This window comes from Silurus meridionalis, chromosome 1, assembly GCF_014805685.1.
Source record: "Silurus meridionalis isolate SWU-2019-XX chromosome 1, ASM1480568v1, whole genome shotgun sequence".
NCBI classification, from domain to species: Eukaryota; Metazoa; Chordata; class Actinopteri; order Siluriformes; family Siluridae; genus Silurus; species Silurus meridionalis.
The window spans coordinates 5,429,120-5,450,956 of NC_060884.1; the positions used below are offsets into that span (position 1 = coordinate 5,429,120).

Sequence of the window (21,837 nt, forward strand, 5' to 3'; positions counted from 1 at the left end):
CTCTCAGTGTCACGTGGTTTTAACACTTCTGCCAGTCAGGATAGTTCACATATGAAGGTGTGAGTAAATAAACTGATTGGAAAAGAAATTAGTTGTTAGATGGAAATTGGAATAATAATAATAATAATAATAATAATAATAATAATAATAATAATAATAATAATCAGTGGTAGTGCATTTCACATCTAGTCCTTCAATGGTGTCCTGCCTGAATCAATCCACCTTTTAATACCATCATTATTACAGAGTCTGTCATATTGATGGTCTGATCATAATGCGTTTCTGTTTCTGTCATAATGACACCACTGCGATAAACCAGTACAAAAGTGCAGTATAACAGAGCACTGCATCACATACATCACATGCAGTGAGAATGAATGAATTATTAAAGCAAGAAACCCAATGAACACAATTCAACAAATCTGCTTTCACTGCAGTCACATCTACACCACCAGCATACATCATCTCTAGCAGAAGCATCATATTAACCTTATAAAATGACATGAAATACAGTCCAACTTGAGGGATCTAAGACCATAGCAACCCCAGAAATTATGTTTTTTTCTGATTTGAAAATACCTGATTAGTGTTTTTTGTGTGTTCTGTCTTATTAGTGTATGGCTATAAATACATGATATTTATGAGAGTTAATAAAACATGACATTTTCATGCCGCTCTTTTTTTGTTGTTTAATAATAATAAAACTTTCCTATCCTGTAACACTTTTTTGCATTGTGCCTGTCAAAAACTGCCCAACCACAACACATAATACGTTTTCCACATTTGGGGTGGAACTGTTTTCCCTCACACCTGTCCAAACGTTTTAGTGGATGAAGCAGTTTCAAAGTGAGGTTCTGAGACCTTCAGGGTTTTGTGGAGCATTGCCAAACCACAATAACTTCACTACATCAACATGATGTCAGGTAGCATGGGGGAAAATTGTATGATTACAAAACTGAAATTTGAGAAAACATATTTCGATTTACATGTGGAGCCTAATATAGTTTAATCAGGTTCAGATTGATGTATGAAATGATCTATTAAACCCATAACACTTTTGGTTCGATTTTCTACGGCACACGTATTTCATTTGGTTTGAAATTTGAAAGTGTGATTGCGTTCACACCTGCCCAAACAAATCAGACTAAGACCAGATTGATACAAACAGACTACCGACAAGATATGTGTGTGTGTGTGTGTGTGTGTGTGTATATATATATATATATATATATATATATATATATATATATATATATATATATATATATACACACACACACACACACACACACACACACACACACACACACACATGGTATTGGTGATGATAGTATTAATAATGTTATGGGTGGGAAGTAAACAATAGAAAACACTATATCTGATAACAATTGAATAAACAAACAAACTAGTAGCATATTTTATGCCCCAGAGTGGCATCATGTATCCTGTCTAGTTGGTCCATTATTACCAGTTTATCATCAAAGAAAGTGTCCAATCATGACAATGGTTTGTCTGCAACATAAAATTTAACATGCAAAAAAAAAATCTTTCAACTTGATCTACAGCTGCTTCAGAAAAAATGGTAGTTTACAATATTATAAATAGATAAGTACTGAATAACTTCCTACTTGACCAATCTAGCAATATTAGACTTATTTGACAAATTTGACTGCAGACCTAAACAGTAATGGAAGTTGGTAATTGTTTTATGAAACAATCAAATGCTAATTGTTTTTATTCTCATTTGCATATTTAAATAAATGCCATATGCTGTATACCTTCATGGGACAGTAGATTACTGACACTTACCAAAGGCCTACTGGAAACTAAAAACAACAATATCTAAACAAACGGTTAAGGATTCCTTTAATGAGTGCCCTACAATAAATAATGTACTAAAGCAGCTCACCCAAAACAGTGAGGGGGCCATTATAGTCACACTTTTACTGTACAATTCCTCCTGGTACATAATAGCCTTTTGTTTTAATTAAATATTATTTGCTTTAAATTACAGATTAGACGTGAATGTTTATGTTTCACATTATTTCTATTAAATTTTTTGTGCTGACCTTTTTATACTTGACATGAAAGTTTGTATCACAAACAATAATTTCAATCACGGTTTACATAATTCACATGAAATGTAATTTCCAACACATTTCATGAATGATGTTTTGGATTGTCTGCAGTCCACTGGTCCACCTGAAGAGGTAGTAGCTTACTGTTGAAGGCATTGGATTTTGGGCGTGAAGGTTGTGAGTTCAAGCTGGAGTTCAGTGATGTTCCATAAATGGCCGATTAAAAGTACCTTTACTGATTTATATTACATTTAAAATATATTTACCCCAAAAAATCTTAAATGATTGTAAAACCTTTAAGCATACTCTCTGACGCTTGTCTTTTTGGATTCACACCTACTATCTATTTTAGTCATACAAACAGCGTACCAAACTGATGATGCAGCGTATTCACAAACAGCTAAACATGAATAAATGTATAAATCGTAGGCGGCAGGATATTTGTGTCCCCTGGCAATGCAGATTTCAATTTGGGCCATTAGAAAGCATCAGAATTATAGCCTTTCTGTCAGAAGATGAGGCCAGTGCTGTAGTGGATATCTATATTTAGAAGTCACTGCTGAGGCAGTAACATATTACCCATGATTTAATACCATATGCTGTGCTAGCAGTTTTTTTGCACATAAATAAATAAATATTAATAACAAAAAAAAGGTTTTCTCTTATATTTGCTCTTATAACACAAACTATGCTGTAGTAAAAGGAGGGGGTTTAAATATGATTGATCTACTTTAATATTTTTGGGTTTGTCTCCTCATACTCAGTATTTTTTCTAAAAAATTTGGAATTATTGACTTTTCAGGGTTGGCATTCCGACAAGAACTTTTCAGCAGTTTCTACATTATTTTGTAATCATTTTTTTCCAACACAACGACAGAAGTGAGTCTGACTGGCAACAATATTAATTCTCTGGGGTTTTTTTTTTCATCCCAGGAGAGGTGGTTGGTTGTGGCCACTTGCTCCTTGAGTTGACTAACCACCCAATTGAGCTTTAATTTTGTTAGTTACTCACGTCAAATTCGCTTCTTTCTTCAGATTGCAGGACTCCGTGAACTGTCTCAGTTGGAGCTTGGCGTCTTTTCTGTACCCTGAAATGACTGAAAATTTGACACTTTAAAACCTATAAGATTTAAAATTCAATATCAAAAATACACATTCTCACACAAATACAGTAATAAAGCTTATAAAAACCTGCAATTCTCAGAGATTGACTCTTTTTGTTCTCCCTTTCACAGGCACACCAAGGTGTATATAAAACTTTTAAGAGTTGTGAAATGAGTCGCTAAATATTTTATCAGTCTGCTGGAATTGTTTGAGAGTTGGCATTGAACATTTTGATCAAAAATCTGGCACAATGTCCAAAAGAATATACATAGCGTATGTGGTAGTTATTTTGTAATAAGTAATAAGCTGAAAGGTGGGTAATATACAGTTGTATGATCTACTCTATATTGTCCATTAATGCTGCGTCTGTACTTTTTTTTTTTTTACAAGACTTTCGGGCATTAGACAAAGACAGCATTTCCTTGCTGAAAGGGTATCTTCTAGATCTGACCTGCTTGCTAGTAAAAAAAGCTTTTAAAATAGAAATGCTGCTTATGTAGCTACCATGATGGATTAGATTCAATTTTTTCCCCAACATTAGCTTCACCTTAACCTATAAAATCGATTTTCAAAAGTTTTTTAAGGATAAGAACAATTTAAACCTGATAAGTCTTGAGAAAGTTGTGGTGTTACATGGTAGCACAACAGAATCCTTAAGTGGTCAATGTTAACATCATTAAATAAAAATTCTTTGAGTTAAATTAAAGTCATAGACTCTTAAAATTCCTTTAAATGGTTTAGAATTATAGTTACTCAAATGTCAAAAGCTCTTTGGACATCCACACCTATTCAATTTATCAGTATTTACTGCTTCTAAATTGGATTTACACTAGGATTAACACTGTTCATAATCTTCAGGATCTTGTTCAATATGGTTTGTCAAACCATTGATTTATGGGCAGTCAGACAACCTACAGATAATGATATACAAAATTAAATAAATAAATAATGATAGTACTGTGTGTACAGAAAAAATAAATTAGAATATGTTTTTACAGCAGCAGATGTACAGGTGAGGTGATTTATTTAAGGTTTAATTTATTTTATCTGTCACATCAGACAGACTACATTTTGCCAAAATATACATACATAATGGGTTGGGTGAAATGCCAATTATGATTTGACAATTAATACAATATACAGTATATAGATTTTCTCAGCAAACTGCCAGGAAAAACTATAGTGTTGGAAAAACTAGAAATTTTTCTTTAAATATTTTGTACAAAAATATCAATCAGAGATAGTAAGTTTTACCAAAGTACTGATCTCAGAAAAGTGGCCTAAAATTGTTTTTTGCTGTATCATAGCATTTTAATTTTGGGAATCATCAAGCTAGCAAAAATGTAGCTTCAAATTTTGGTTAGTAACATATATTTTATATATATATATATATATATATATATATATATATATATATATATATATATATATATATATATATATATATTATTATTATTATTATATAAAATATGCAAATGTGCTGGAGTACACTGCACTACAGCAGCAATAATAATAATTAAAAAAAAACAGACAATAGAAAAACAGAATAAATCAATGCACAAATCAATCATATTTAACCTGCTACAATACAGCAATTAAAGAAGGAGTGGTTTAGGGACTTGCTCAAAGGCCCAACAGTGCCAGTTTGGGTCTTGAACCCCCTACTTTCTGATCAGGAACCCAGAGCCTCATCCATCAAGCCACCAATTTCCAATTGATGTTACAGTAAATAATTTAGAGGCCCTTCACTGTTTAATAAATGAAGTAAAAGAATCCCACCTCATGCGGACATAGACAGAATGAATAGAAAGCAGATTCAAAATGGTGTTTTATTTCTCATACTTTATTTGCAGTATCATACATTAGGTACAAATATCAATGGTTATATCTGAAGGTATGGACTCGGGGAAAGAAAAGGAGGCAAACCAACAGACACCATTACAAATTTTTAATAAAGTGGATCAGGCATCAGTATATACAATCACAGAGAGGTGAGAGTGTTACGTGGCATTTGAACATGCCTTCATCAGAAAGTCAGAGATTAAACCTTAGGCCTTATATTCATCCTGATCATGGACGTGTTCATGCTGCTTTCTAAAAATATATAAACAGATGAAGACAAAAAAAAAAGAATAAAAAGGAGAATCTGGTGTGAGAGGATTTTAAACATAAGTTAAAAAAAAAAATCAGAATTAGTGTTTAACTGGGTTCTTCTCTTGAGCTGAAATCCTTTCAGAAGAAATAGTTTTCCATTCCCTGCTTTTGGATAGCTTTTATTTTAAAATCTATTTTTGTAGCAAAAGTTTTTTTTATCTCAATATTCCAAGAAAGTTAATATAAATTGTACTCTATTTAAATATTTTCTCTTATTTATAATATATTCTAAAGTATAAAGTTACTTTTTTATTAAGTAATACATTATAAGTGAGATATATAACACCATATTTCATGAGTTGCTCTTTTTTGCATTTTTTGGTGGATGGCAGAATTAGTTTTAAAATCAATTTTTTCATTAAAAGAAATGTTTAGTTGTAAACGAAAATTTTTTTCATAACTTACATATTTTTAAATTTGTCCTTTTGAGCATTGCTATTTTACATTCTTATTTTTGAAAAAAAATTATTGGGACACTTACTTTTAACATTTGACCATTTGAGCAAAATAGATTAAAACACCACTTCTCGCACTTCCTCCAGTTACATCGTCACAAAAAAATGAAAGAAAAAGAGCAGGTTGTCTGACTCATCCTGAAGTGCACTCGAGTTTGCCAGTTAAAAAGTGTTTCGAGAAGCTGTATCAGATTTAGAACAGAAGCTGAATTTCTTTTTGTATAATGTATGGCGGAGACGTAGTGCAGGGAGAACAGTGCATGCGGGAACAGGAGAATTAGTATTCAGTATAGGAAACCAAAAAGAAGACAAACATTTTTCCCCACACATGCATATACATACACACATGCAGGCATACACACACGTACACAATCAGAGGATGGGGGATGATCTGATCGCTAGGTAAGGCAAGATGGGATTTTTCATCACTTTAAAATAGCAGAACAAGCAAAGCAACAACATTGAAGAAATCAGAAAGCTCACGCCCACGCAGCCTGCACACTCCGCAATGCTATCGGCACTGTGGTGGAATAATTATCCCCTCTGACTCCAGAGGCTTGTTCACACAGAGGAATATGGCTGAATGTGTCTACCACACACAGTTTGTACATAAACACTTACACATGTGGTGGTGGAGACTACAAATCTTAGTGCAACATTGCTATCATCGGGCTCAGTTATCGGCTTGGCACTGCTGAGGGACGACGGCTGACGACCGATGGAGAAAACGAAATTCATATGGTGTACATGTGTAACACGTAGGGTGATAATAAGATATACGCATATTAATGGCAGGCATGTGCCAATATTTTAAATCATGATAAATGTTTAACAATGTATTACTGTCATCTGCAAGCACAATTTTTTTTTTTAACATTTCCTTTTTTCAAGCTAAAATCGAGAAATATGTTTCCTAAAAAGACGTTAAGCCAGACTTTGCTTCTTTCCCAACATGACAGTGAAACACACCTTTAAAGAAAAGTGCTATTTACCCTCTTCCACATACTTGAGCTCATACATGAACATGACTGGCAAGAGACTGACACGGAAAAAAGTATACCATCCCTCCCAAGATAATGCTGCTTTTTGAACCGTCAGAATTTGTTCTTCCAAAGATATGGCGAATTATTTTCTGCTGTGCCACCTGGACAATAAGACCAGCATGGTTTGTATTATGTTTAGGCAACGTGCAAGCGATTCCATAATTCTACTTTTCCAGGACTATATACTGGGGCAAGAGGCTTAAAGAGACATCATTAGCTGGAAAATTAGATTTATATAACTTTGAGGTAATTTTTTATTATCAAAATGTAAAGGCAATTAGAACAGTACAATTTGTGGCATTAGCCTAATACAGATAAAACCAAGCAAAACTAAGTTCATACATGAGCTTGGTGGCAGAGCACATCTTGTTTTTAATTGACAAAAAAAAACTTGTTAAGATTTTGGACAGAGACTACATTTCCTAGCAGCCACACCACTTCCATATCTCGATCACCTGATCATACACCCCTGAATTCAATTAACTGCTGATTTGCTATTTTATATTGTTTACATCATAGTATCCATAGTCCCCCATGGTTGTTGAGAGAGTCTTGTTCCATGATTCAGGTTGTTCTTTTTTATTTTGTCTCTGTGTTTTGTCTTTCTTGCATTTTCATTGAGATTTTATACTTAAAAAAATGATTCAAAATTATTTGCTTTTGCGCCTAAATTCCTCGTTATTACATAAACGGATGATAATAGATGCAGCACTTCCAGCCCACCCAGCTGAGGATGCTGAAGGTGAAGTAGTCGCTGCCTAGCTAAATTCCTTCTTTGTTAAAATCCAATTAATCGAAAAGCATTTTTAAAAAATCCCCAGCACTTTAAATGATAAAGCAAAACAATGTTAGTGTGAAAGTATAAAAACCCATCATAGTCATACCAATTTACAAGCTACACGAGGAAAATCATTCTTTTCGCAATCTTTCTTATTCTCTAATCATTGTGTGTAGCATCATATCATAATTACTGACAAACAAGTGCCAGGTAATGATTCTAAATAATATTTTTACTGTCATATGAAGCAGCTGTATTTCCAAACTTTTATCAAGTTGACATATTTCCCCAAAGATTGTGCTGAAATCAAGCCTATATTTGATTATTTATCAGATGATGAGAACAAAAAAATGTATGGGTGAAATGGGATTTCATTAGCAAACTGTCAGGGGATCTAAATTACGGAGGCAAAACGGTTAGAAATGTTACAAATTCCCTACGGCCTGGCAGTTTGAAGAATCCACACAATACAAATTAGGTATAAGACCAAAAGAAATTTAACATTTTCTTTTAAGACTTAACAGAAGATAAAAAACATCCTATTACATAAGCTATCATTTTTTATCCCGCCACATTAAGTCCATGCTGTGTGATCTGGAATGCTTTAATCATCATGCACCTTGTATATATACTGTATATATATACTGTATATATATATATATATATATATATATATATATATATATATATATATATATATATATATATATATATATTTATTTCCATGCAGGCTGGAAAAGTCACAGTAACCGCAGGACCACAGCAGCCAATCAGCTCACACTCTACAACCACATATACCACTCACAAACCATATAGCATTTTCCAGACATGTTTGGAAACATACGCAGGGTTTGTTTATTAAGCGTCTGTCATGCTACCTTTTGTTTTTTTTTAAGAAGTTGTGATGTAAACCTTAGTACATTAAAACTTCAATTACACAAATATGTAACTGTGTTTTTTTTTGTTTTCTTACATTATACATACACTACTGTTCAAAAGTCTGAAATCAAGTCTCCAAAACAGATCGTAATAAAATTTTTAATCTATAAAATAATCCTAAATCTTTTTTTAGAAAACTGAACAACATTATCTGTCTGAAATAACCAACAATAAACTAACTAACTAACTAATTTTTTTTGGAACGATTATTGTGAAATGTTTGTTAGTTTTTCCAGATACATAATGTTTTAAAGAGGTATTTCTATGTATATTTTAATGTATGTAATTTTGGACAGTGGCAATTGTCCCCGGTGTTTTGGGACTTCTGCTCTAAACAAACAATTCCATTTTATTAAATATATATTTAATTATACATAATATATTCAATAAATATGCCCCCTCAAAATTCTGTAATCAATATTAAACGAAGACATACTCAATAAAAACCTCTGGAAATAAATTTCTGGTGTCTGGTAAATGTAATATCTGTTAACTAAATTGTGTATAAAATAATAAGAATAAAGATATATATATATATATATATATATATATATATATATATATATATATATATATATATAAAGAATATAGAGAATAATGAACTCTTGGAAAAAACAAAAAAAGAACTTTTTTCTTATTATTTTGATGGCATCTCATACACATGTCCTTTGTAGCTTTTGTGTTAAAAAGTACATGCTACATAATTGGATCATAAGGACCACTTTTAAACAGTAAATAGCTTGTGGAAAAACAGCAATACACACAGCTTTCCATATAATTACAAAATATGCATGTTTAATGCTACCAATGTATCAATAGAAAAATGATATTTGAATTAAGTTTACTATCGATTTTTTTCTGATGTGTGTGATATTAAAATATCATGTCATGTAATTACAAACGTTTGAACAGTAGTGCAGTAGAGTAGTTTCTATACAGGTATATAAAAAGCTTTAATTAGCAAGTAAACATTTATAAGGGACATGAAAATCAGGACTAAAAAGGTTCCTAAAGCATTTAGTTTGTTTCCCTAAAGTTAACATCGGCTGATTGAAACTCGTGCAAGGACAGAAACTCGATTGTTCTAGGGAACGTCATAAAAACACATTCAGTTGTTGGTATAAAAATTTTCAAGTCGCTCATCACTCTCTCGTTTTGTCTCTCGAACTCTCGCATTTATTTCCATTTTTTAAAATAACCTAAAAGTATTTACAAAATTATTAATACACTTCTGTAAGATTTGATTAAATGATTGCTAGTAGGCCAAAAATGAAAAATGAAAAGAATTGAAAATCAAAGTAGAAAGATGATTTCAGCAAGAATATATATATATATATATATATATATATATATATATATATATATATATATATATATATATATATATATATTGCAAAAACATAATACTCTGTTGTTATTAAAATTTAGAAGCATGCAACACAGCACTTGTGAAGAAGGATATGCAAACACTTTAAACCGTCTTCATTTATCGGAAATTTCATTAAAAAAAAGCATGGTACGATCCACAAAACCCATAAGAATGACATATTTGGCAGTTTGTGTTATTGACAATAAGTTCTCTTTTTTTGAAAGAGAAAAAAAAAAGGAGGAATTTGTAAGGACGTCTTTGCATCTCCTTACAAATTCCTGATAATAATATGAATATCTCGATCTGGTTTCACAATTTGTGCACGATTTGTGAAGACTACAAAGATATTAAGCAGCGTCATGTTAGAAATACTAAAACAGAATAACGCTTTTGCTCATTTGAAACCAAAATTCGAAAAAAAATAAACTGATTTATAGATATGGTGATACTGAAAACAAACGATAAAATGTATCTATTAAACTGTCCACAGGAATACTAAAATACCATTCAGCCTGCCTGCCTGTCATTCAGTTCATAAGCTAATTCTCCATCTTGTCTGTGAGGTTTTCTCAGGTGCAGTACTACCTGGTTTAGCTTCTGTGTCAACAATTGGCTTTCATTTATTGGTACCATAAGTATAGGCTTAAATAATTGAAAACAAACCTATTGTATGTTTTCTATTAATGATCAGATATAATGTTCTAATTTTGGATGGTCGCACCACTTCCAAAATAAAGATCGATTAAGCGTCAATCAGAGTTCTTGGGTCAATCACACTTCGGAGCATATGCTAGTCAGCAAGACCAGTAAATAATATTTGTGCCAGTGGTGATAAGTATTAGGTCTGATAAAACCTGATCCAAAATTGGATAATTCCATAATCTAGCTCTAGAAACGAGGGTCAATCAGAACTCTTGAAGAAAAAAACAAATAGCGCAAGTGCTAGTCAACAAAACTGGTAACTGACATGTCAGTGGTGAAAAGAATTAGTCTAATAGAACCCTACAATATGCTTTGTATTTGGGGAAACCTGGTTTGGAGAACACTATAACCACTAGAAAGCACAAGTGTTACAGGGGTTCATTTCAAGTAATAAAAAAGCGTGAACCAACACAGCCTCATATCTCATTCCTTCATGATATTAAAGTGATAAGTTTATAGTAAAAACATCCGTACTCGACAGCAACAAGCCAAGTGCTTTTAGTAGGAACTCTTGGACTGGCCTACAACTAAAATGATGGACAGAATAATTAAAAAATCCTAGAAAAGAGAAAGTAATAGAGAATTGTTGGATTTGAAGTAACAATATTTTGGGAAAAAGACTAAGCATAAGTCATTTGGGCATTGTGTAGATGGAGTTACTCTTAAAGGGAGCCTCGATCCACATTCATACGCTGTTGGTGAGGGACGGGTGGATAAACTGCGGGTTGATGAAGGAGAAGCCGTCAAACTCGGACTGGTCAATGTTTGCGATGACGAGCTCATCTGGAGGAGTGAGCTGAGGCTGTGTGCGCGTGAAGAACTTGTCGAAGTTTTCAGCACCTTTCCCACACTGCGGAGAAAGAGCGAGAGAGAGAGAGAGAGAGAGAGAGAGAGAGAGAGATCACAGCTCTGTAAAAGTACATGCTCAAGATACATTTAATTCTACCATGCGATTCTACCACTGTTCTTAATCAATCATATTTAATTAAATTTAGATTATTATTATTTAATTGACATTTTGCATTTTATTATTATTATGCATTTTTCACTCCATCATGTCTGACACCATCCACGACTTCCACATTATCATACAATTTGCATTTCTGTGTACTTTATATACCGCATTTTTTAATGGAAACATTCATGCCAGTAAAGTAGTTTAAAACTGAAAATTAAGAGAGGAAGAGAAAGAATTAGTGAAATATAGTGAGAGAGAGAGAGAATGTGAGAGACGGGGGGCAGAAAGAGAAAGTATGAAATCTAATGAGAGAGACAGAGTGCAAAAGTAAGGGGAAAAGAAATACAGAGAAAGAGAGAGAAATCTATTGTCAGAGAGTGAACAAGAGTGAGGGGGAGAGAGAGAAAGAGAATGTATAGGGGAAAAAGAGATTGAGAAATAAATAATTCTATCAAGCAAGAGAGAGAAAGAGTGTAGAAAAGTGAGTTGGAAAGAAAGAGAGCTGGTAAGAGATAGCAAGATAAGAAGAGAAAAGAAAGCTAGCAAAAGAGAAAGAGGGAGAGAGAGAGAGAGAGAGAGAGAGAGAGAGAGAGAGAGAGAGTGTAGAAAAGTGAGTTGGAAGAGAGAGCTGGTATGAGATAGCAAGAGAAGGGGAGAAAAGAAAGCTAGCAAAAGAGAAAGAGGGAGAGAGAGAGAGAGAGAGAGAGAGCGAGAGAGAGAGAGCAAGAGAGAGAGCGAGAGAGAGAGAGAAATGAGGAGCAGGTGTGAGTTAAATAGACTAATATGTACTTTTAGACACAAATTAAAAAAGTTGAAAAAGAAATTGGAAAAATAATATGCACACACGTATATAAATTGATTAAAGATGTAGAATATTATCTAATAATTTTCTCAATTATTTGTCTCTTTCTCTCTCTTGTTTTAACAAACACTTGAGCGAGGAAGTACAGTAGCCATCTTGGCGTCATGGTAACCATCATTCACACAAAAGTACAACTAGTAGAAAACAATTAAGGTCAGACCAGATGCCATTCTGAACCTCCTCATATAATATAAAAATAAACATATAACGTTTTCAGCTTAAAGCTCTTCATCTTTAGCATCTCTCGTTTCTAAATTTAGATCAATAAGCGACAGAGCTACAAACACTGCCCCGTTCCCCTGATGGCTACAGTTTGCAAATGACATATTACATGCTTCATCTCTTTTCACCTGGAGTCTAATACATTAGCGTGAGCTACACGTCTGCCAGCAGAGGCTCAGGTGCGGTGAGCAACGTGCCAATCATTTGTGAAGCTCATGTCTGACACCATTCCACCGGACTCAACATATTCATGCAATTCGCGTTATTGCATACTGTACAGTTTATACTGTGGATTTGGGACCGCTCACAATTGCACGTACCTCATTAAAGATCGTGGCACAAATCAAGTTAGACTAACATGAAAGTGCATGGATCTTTTTTCTAGACGCCTTTTGCCTCAATTTTGCTCTTTCAGTTTGAGTGACACAGTGGGCGTTTTTGATAATTTTGATCTCTCCATAGACCTGTGTGTCCAAATTATCTATGTTTGAAAGACAACTAATAAATATACAGTAGGTCACAGGTTAAAAGTGACAGCTTTACCCAACCCATATTGAAGAACCCTTTTCTTCAGTAACAGACTCTTTCAGGTTAATCATACATTGAGGCCATGGAGGTAGAGTGTATTGACTATAGTTTTCATGCTTTTTAGCATGATCAATTCTTTTCTCCTGAGTCATTCCACTTTTTATATGAAATGCAATATTATGATTTCTTTTCCTGTGTAGATTTCTTTAGTTATACGAATGTCTGGTCACCATTTCATGTGAATCGCTGCATTGGAACTGTATTTTATATTATACAATAAATTGGTTATGTCTAATTAAATCCCCCAATGTAAATCCGCAAAGGCTTTTAATTGTTAATAACAATATTATAATAATTTGGGAGAAAAATATTTTCTGTAACCCATGGCCATATACATCGTAATACTATATTAGAAATAACATATTTCTTCTATTGTCTGAATAAAAATAAGTAGTTTTACAGAAGAAAAACACAAGCAAACAACACAAAATCACAACACAGCAGAGAATCCCAGGTGAAAATCTCTCTCTCTCTCTCTCTCTCTCTCCTGTCCTCTAAAGGAAAAGTTAGAATGGGAGTTGGTTAGGAAGGGTGAAAAGAAGAACAGACTGAATGCAAGACGCAAAAAAGACGACAATAACCGAGATGCCGTTTTCTTTGTCAAGCTGCCAGACTCTATAAGATGTAAAACTGGAGACGAGACAGAAATAGCCAACGCTTTCCTTTTCCTTCCTTCCTCCCTTTCTGCATCCATGACAACAGATGGGAATGGAAGTGCTTGGCAAAAAAAAAAAAAAAAGCCTTAGAGCTGAAGTTGTTTCTAAGAACTGGATGTGAAAATTATTCCAAATAATAAGGTTTGAACAACCTTATTAAGATGTGGAAGCTAAAGAAACTGACTTGAATCGGTCGCCTTGTGTTAGGCTCTTCAGAAATAAAAGTGAAAAATGAAAGAAGGACTAAGGTGTTAAAAGAATGGAAAGGCTAGGTTTTAATCTATATGTGAAAATTATTTTTTCAATCGTAAAATAAAAAAAAAAAAATGCAATCTTTATATATTCAACCTACAAAAGAAAACCAACACCAAAATTCCCATTTGAATATGTTTAGTTAATATCAGAGCTGAACAAACTAGGGCCTGTCATGCCATATACAAGACTCATCTCCATAGAATACTGACTTTATCAGAAGGTTGGCTGTAGCCCAAATCTGAAAAACCTTTACAAAATAAGGAGCAGCTTAATGGATTACATTAGAGGTTACTGCTATTACAGACACGTGACTGCATTGCTTACTGCCTGAGTAGTTGTATTGGGCATTGAAATCTGTTGTAGTATCTTCTTTCAGCTGCTCCCATTAGGGGTCGCCACAGCAGATCATCCGTCTACATACCACCCTGTCCTCTACATCTGCCTCTTTCACACCAACTACCTGCATGTCCTCCCTCACCACATCCATGAACCTCTTCTTGGCCTTCCTCTTTTCCTTCTACCTGGTGGCTCCATCCTCAGCATTCTCCTACCAATATAACTCATGTCCCTCCGGCCTCACCTTGTCACCAAAATGTCCTACATGCGCTGTCCCTCTAATAAACTCATTTCTAATCCTGTCCATCCTCGTCACTCCCAACGAAAACCTCAAAATCTTTAGCTCTGTTACCTCCAGCGCCATCTCCTGTCTTTTACTCAATGCCACTGTCTCTAAACCATACAACATCGCAGGTCTCACCACAGTCCTATAAACTTTCCCTTTCACTCTCGCAGATACTCTTCTATCACAAATCACTCTAATCACTCTTCTCCACCCACTCCACCCTGCCTGCACTCTTTTCTTCACAGGTTGTGCAACTGTATTAAACTAATATCTTATCATTCTCTACACACTGGGAACATATTATCCCCCACCTCAATAAACAAAACAACAAAAAAAAACCCCAAAAAACATTATTATTTCTGGAAAATTATAAAGAAGCAAAACCACCAAACAACACTAAATATGATGAAATGGTTTGGAGTGGAAGATCTTGAGTGGCTTGCTATAGAGCTCTAACCTCTGCCCTACTGAACACCTCTGGGATGAATTGGAATGTTGACTGCACTCTAGACCTCCTTATAATACATCAGCACTTGACCTTACTGATACTCTTGAGGGTGAACGAGCACAATTCTCCATAATCACACTTATTTAGTGGAACATATCTACAGAAGAGTGGAGGTTATTTTAACTGCAAATGTGGAATAAATGTGGAATGGGATGTTCAAAAAGCAAATATGACTCTTAAGGTCAGATGTCCACCATTTCTTTGTCTATATATTGTATGTAGCCTGATGACTAGCATAAAGCAAAGCTTTGACCTAATTTCAACCCAGCTTCCTCATTCTCATCCACATCTACAGGCATCCAGCTAACCACGTCAAGGACACTCGAAACTGATTTGTATGATAAATGACTTCATCTCCATTAAATAGTTATTCTTTGTAAGAGATTTCTTTGATAGTCTGGGAAAGCAAACAAAAAAATAAGAAATACATAACTGCTTTCCCCAAAAGTGAAGAAAAAAGAATCAGATTTATTAGGACATTAAAAACCAACCACTTTAGCTTCACAGAGAAGCGTCCATTAACGTGTACTGAAAGATGTCAATGGAAAATGACTCATCAGAAAGCCAATATAAGACGAAGACATACTGTTACCATGACCATGAACAGCTGAACAGAACTGAACTTTTACATGGGGACAATGACCAGATAAATATACAATATCATCAAAAATATGTGGACACCTGATCATAAGATTTATACAGTATGTGATTTTTGAACATCAGATTCCAAATTTATTGTTCACTCTTTCAGCTAAAAGTTTGGAGAAACAAACTGTCCAGATGCCAGGCGTGTGTAAAGCTGTTGCTCATGCTAAGGCAGGACTTTCAAATGAAAATCTAATAAAAGTTTGGACATTTGTATATTTGGTTAATCAAATAATCAAAAGGTACATGCATGTGCTTCCAAATGTACATATCATCAAAAAACACTAATTATCTCTTCATCATGGCATCTGTTAGTGGGTGGGATATATCAGGCAGCAAGTGAACATTTTGTTCTCAAAGTTGATGTGTTAAAAGCAGGAAAAATGGGCAAGCATTAGGATTTGAGCGAATTTGACAAATTGTTATGTCTAGACGTCTGGGTCAGAGCATCTTTCTAAACTGCAGCTCTTGTGGGCTGTTCCCAGTCTGCAGTGGTCAGTATCTATTAAAAATGCTCAAAGGGAGGAACAATGTTGTTATGTTGCAGCCTGATACTACATTGTTTAAAGGTGATTATTTTTCTCATTAATCTACACTCAGTACTCCATAATGACAAAGTGAAAACAGAATTCTAGGAAGGTCTGTATTTTTTTTTTTATAAAAAAACTGAAATTTCACATGCATATAAGTATTCAGACTTATGCATACTTATTTACTTAGTATGTACTTATTAATACTTAGTACTTAGTTAAAGCTCCTTCGGCAGCAAAATAAAACAAAAATTACTGAAGTTGGTGTGAATACTTTCTGAATGCACTGTATATGTGTGTGTGTGTTTGTGTGTGTGTTGTTTTCCTCACATCTTTCGACAACTTAATAATCAACCAATTTATATTTATTATAAAACCCAATAATATACATAAATTATTAATGCACTCTACCACCACTCCATCTGAGAGTCAAAAATAAAATGAGGTCGTATTGAGTTGAAATAGATTTGGGTTCTGGTCCAGCTCTCATTTCTTCAAGAAACACACACACGCACACAAACACACACACATGACTGAACCACAAAACTTTCCTGTGAGGAAGAAATCTGTTACCCAGCATTCACACTAAAAAGTGACAAGAGATCATTTCGATTCTATGCCAGTTTGCTTGGTTGAGCAGCAAATCAAACTGAAGTCTTTTTGTTTTTATGCAAACAATAAAGGATTCAAAATAATTACCGTCATAAATTTATTAGGAAAATTGTAACCATATTGTATCTTCTTTCAATTCAATAAATTCATTGTTACTTTATTATAAATTCTTAGGAATTTTATTCCTCTATTCCAAAAATTCACAAATAAAATAATAGTGTTTATATAATATGAACACTAATAAATATCATTTGTAATTTGATAATTTATATAACATATTTTGTTTCATTTTTAAGCTGAAAAAAAAAATATATTAGGCATTGAACTCTGTTATTACAATAAATGGGATTGTTTTTATATTTATATTGTACTATTTATATATATTTTATATTTATACTACCGTATTTTCCGGACTATAAGCCGCTACTTTTTTCCCCACGCTTTGAAACTTGCGGCTTAAACAACGAAGCGGGTTTTTCCTGGTTTCACAAACTTCAAGCCGAAAAACTGAACCCCATAATATTAGACCAATGAAATTGCAGAACGGGTTCAGGTGAACCAATGAAACTCTTTATATTAAATCAGATGCTCTCCCACTGAATCGGGCCGCACCACATCATAAATAAGGATGAGGTTCCTCTGACGTTTGACCTGCCGCTCACTCGGACTGTCTACAGGAAATGCTAATCATTCGTCACACTGAAAACAACCGGGCATGAAAAACCGCACTTCACCTGTGTTCTGAGCTGCACGGCATCAGGAGAAAAGATTCACTGATGGTGATTTTTAAACGCACGACGATGCCAAAAGAAAAACTCCCGAGAGAAATAGTTGTGAAAGGAAGGAGGAAGACAGTGAACAATGACTTTCTTGGTAGTCTACTGTTTAGATACAAGCCGTGTAACAGACACTGTCTTTCATTAAAGCCTGTGTAAAGTTCATTAGTTTCAATGTAGCCTGCGGCTTATAGACAGGTGCGGCTTATGTTCAAAATAAAAATCTTTGTCAAATTCAGTGGGTGGGGCTTATATTTGGGTGCGCCTAATAGTCCAGAAATTACGGTAATTGTAAGTTATATAGGTTACTGTTTTCAAGCAGAGTCATGTTTTCTATTTATTTATTTTAATCTTATAAAGTAATTCATAAGGATAACCATGACAATAATTTATAATATATGATCATTCATATATACATTATACAGTATATACTGTTATACTCCAGATTGCACTATATTTGTTGCACATACTGTAAATAATAGCCTCTTTATTTTGCATTCTCAATATAATTTTGCACATATGTGTATAACCTTTGAATAAACTCTGTATACAATATCTCTAGTTTGGTTTTTAATCCTTCATAGAAAACAGATTGGCAACTCTGCTTTGTATTTGTAATTTATTAAATATGTATTTCCCTTCATTTTTATCTGTTTTTCCTAATTCCTTTTGTATGTCAGACTATTCAATGAAAACAATTCTCCGCTTTTTGTATGGTGTGTTGTTATGTATGTAAATTTGTCACTGTATATTGCATGTAAAGCAGAGGTTCAGGTTGGTCATCGCCAAGCCTTTCTATAATACAGCAGACGTCTGAAAACAATGACGATAATATCTGTGTCATCACTCAGTGAGGAAAAAAAAAATGTGTGGTGAACTCCAGGCGATAGTTTTGCTGATGGTTCTGACTAAAGCGAGCTCTGTACTGTGTCTTTATGGGAAATCAGGTCACTAAGACCCATAATTTACACCTGACCCCATTTTGGCATGGCTGGCTTTTTTTCTTTGATTGCTGCATTTGTCACTAAGACAGATGCTTATGGGCCAACAATCTCTGACCACAGACCCATACAGACTGCTTCTAGGAGCACATACACATACACACACTTGACAAATTTCACGATGTTACCTTTATTAAATCATTTTGTCTTTGCAGAATTCAAAAAGAAGTGTGTGTTACAATGATATTTAAGCTGTAATTACTGTAATGTACAATAATGTGTGGGTTTGTTCTACTTACCACTTTGGGCTTGAATGGAGGCTGAACCTCTCTGTTCTCCAGTCGCTCCCAGTCGATGCGGCGGAAGAACGCATGCTCACGCACGTCCCGATCCCCCTCTGATCCACAGCCTAGACGCTTGGAAGGGTGCTTTGTCATTAGCTGAAATAAGGTACAGTTTATCAGAGACATGTTTTTTCTCATACACACACATAAATAGACAAATGTTTGTGGACACCTGACCAATATATTAGTACAGTATGTGCTTTTGAGCATTTCTTTCCACATCTGCTGTTATAATAACCTCCAGTCTTCTGCCAAGTTGTCCCACAAGATCTTAGAGTGTGCTTGTGGAAATTTGTGATCATTCAGCCACAAAGGTGTTGGTAAAGTCAAGTACTACTGTAGGGTGAGAAGGCCTGGGGGCAGTCAGCGTTCCAAGTTTAATAGGGTTAAATTAGAGCTCTATAGCAGGCCACTCAAGATATTCCACTCCAGCCCATGTAAACCATATCTTCACGAAGCTGGTTTTGTGCATTGTCATGCTGGAACAGGTTTGGTTCTCCTTTTTATGCTCCCACATTGAAAGACATCCCATACAAATTGGGGAAGAGCCACATATGGCTGGAAAAGTCAGGTGTCCCAATATGTTTGTCCATATATGTATACAGTAGGTACCTTATATGATCAAAGCAAATGGAAATGACTGGAGTAAAGATGGCACACATATCGCCAGAAATTCACCCTTTTCAGAGAAAGATGTTTACGGCTTATGATTTAACGGCTTTTTTTTCTTTATTTGTGTGGCTGTGACAGAGTAGCGTAATACAATGTGCCAGACTGATCAGCTTCTATTGCATGCACGCGCGCCGACTTTTCAGTGTGTAATTTCAGTACAGAATTCCCAGGAAAAAACAAAACAAACAGAAACAGAGCTCGTACCGCGATATGAAGCCATAAAACTACCGCCTAAAAATAAATTACTGTGCTTTTGCCTCTCAGAATATTGCAGTAAGGTTTCTAAGGGACGAAAGCTCTTAGAGGGGAGTGATTGCATCATCTGAGTAAACAAACAAGCACATACAGGGAGCGAGGACGTGTAACGTCCGATTTTTCATCATAAAGCAGCAGCACTTGCATTAGCGGAGTACAATTTCTACACAAAACCTCAGTGATTCAAGACACAGAAACGTATGTGAGGTTATACTGAGTAACCCTTACAAGTCACCTATAATTTGGTGTTAATACAATGGTCTGTCTGATTCTGATTGGCTGAAAGATGTGTTCAACCCATCGCTTGCACAGGTAGCTCAGGTCAGTTAAAGCAATATTCTAAATTCATGTGCTGCTGTAACCATAGTAACCTACAATTAGAGTTACATACAGCTATTGTAAAGGTTTCCTAACTACTGTACTGAGATATTTTACCTACACTATATGGACAAAAGTACTGGGACAACTGGTCTTTCCTGCCATATGTTGTTTTTCTATAAACTGACTACCAGGTAAAGGCAATGCCCCTGTGCACTAAATAAGTGCATGGTCTGGAGAGGGAGATCTTGAGTGGTCTGCTATAGAGCTCTATTCCAAACAATATTGAACACCTTTGGGATGAATTGGAACGCTGACTGCATGCCAGAACTCTTACATCAGTACCTGACTTTAACACTTGCATCCATCCATGGTTCTTTGCATCCATCATGTATGGAATTCATGTATTGCAAACCTAGCTGTGGAAAAATCTTTAGACATATAAGTGTTGTTAAGTTCTATAATTCGGATTTGTCTGATAAAGTAGTTACAGGTTTCCATTAATGCAACTGTTTAAATATTACAGTTTTTATAATAGCAATGAACATAGGGGTGTGTAAGGCAGATCTTGAACATAAACATTTAAAGAAAGTAAATAATGAATAATTGTTTTTATTTATAATAGATTATAGTTGTATTCGATTATCATAATTATATATATATATATATATATATATATATATATATATATATATATATATATATATATATATATCATAATGGCCTACTATTAAACAAACTGCCAACCAGCTGTAAGAGCAGTGTAACAGGCAAAAACATCTACCGCTCTCTATCTTCTGCAGTCTTTTCTTTTCTTCCTCCGTGTTCCTGACACTGCTGTTAAACCCAGCCTGATAGCTGAGATAATTCACAGTTATTTTCTCAGTCTGCATGGAGTCTCGTGTTTAAAAGCAGAGCTGAAAATGGAGTTCTCCAGCTGAGCGCACACAGACATACACAATGCCTTAATCAGGCATCATTCAGAGCACTGCATGCAGTAGAAGTCAATGTATATAAAGCCCCGCGGAGTCAAAGGGAGAACAGATAATAATAAAATGAGCACATGCATGATAATATATGATATATATGGCAAAAGTCACGTTTGGTGTCCTGATGATTTACGCAAAACAACCTAATTACTTAAAAACGTTTACACGAATATTGTGTCCTTATGCTCTATGTTAATGATAATTAAACACACATTTGCATCCATATTTGTTTGTGCCCATGATGATTAAAACATTAAAAAGTATTAATTTAAGGTACATTTAGAACAGATAAAAAGGTGCGATTAAGTTGCGATTAATCACGAGTTAACTCATGGCTATCATGGATTTATCACGATTTATAATATTTAATATAAACCTAAATTAACAATAAAAAGTGTTACTTTTTTTTTACTCTTTACTCTAGAATTTTTACTCTTTTCATTTTTCTTTTTAAAATTCGGT

General features: G+C 34.4%; 1 protein-coding gene across 1 annotated transcript in view; it reads right to left on the bottom strand.

Annotated features, from left to right (window-relative positions):
• Positions 1-10,032: 10,032 nt before the first annotated feature.
• prkcaa (protein kinase C, alpha, a) overlaps positions 10,033-21,837 on the bottom strand; it is a 140,706-nt gene continuing 128,901 nt past the window's right edge. Inside the window, exons 16-17 of the mRNA XM_046859732.1 lie at positions 19,097-19,237; positions 10,033-11,472 (exon numbers count right to left, since the gene is read on the bottom strand). Coding sequence (XP_046715688.1) covers positions 11,308-11,472; positions 19,097-19,237 — 306 coding nt within the window. The 3' untranslated portion in view covers positions 10,033-11,307. The remainder of the gene's footprint in view (positions 11,473-19,096; positions 19,238-21,837) is intronic.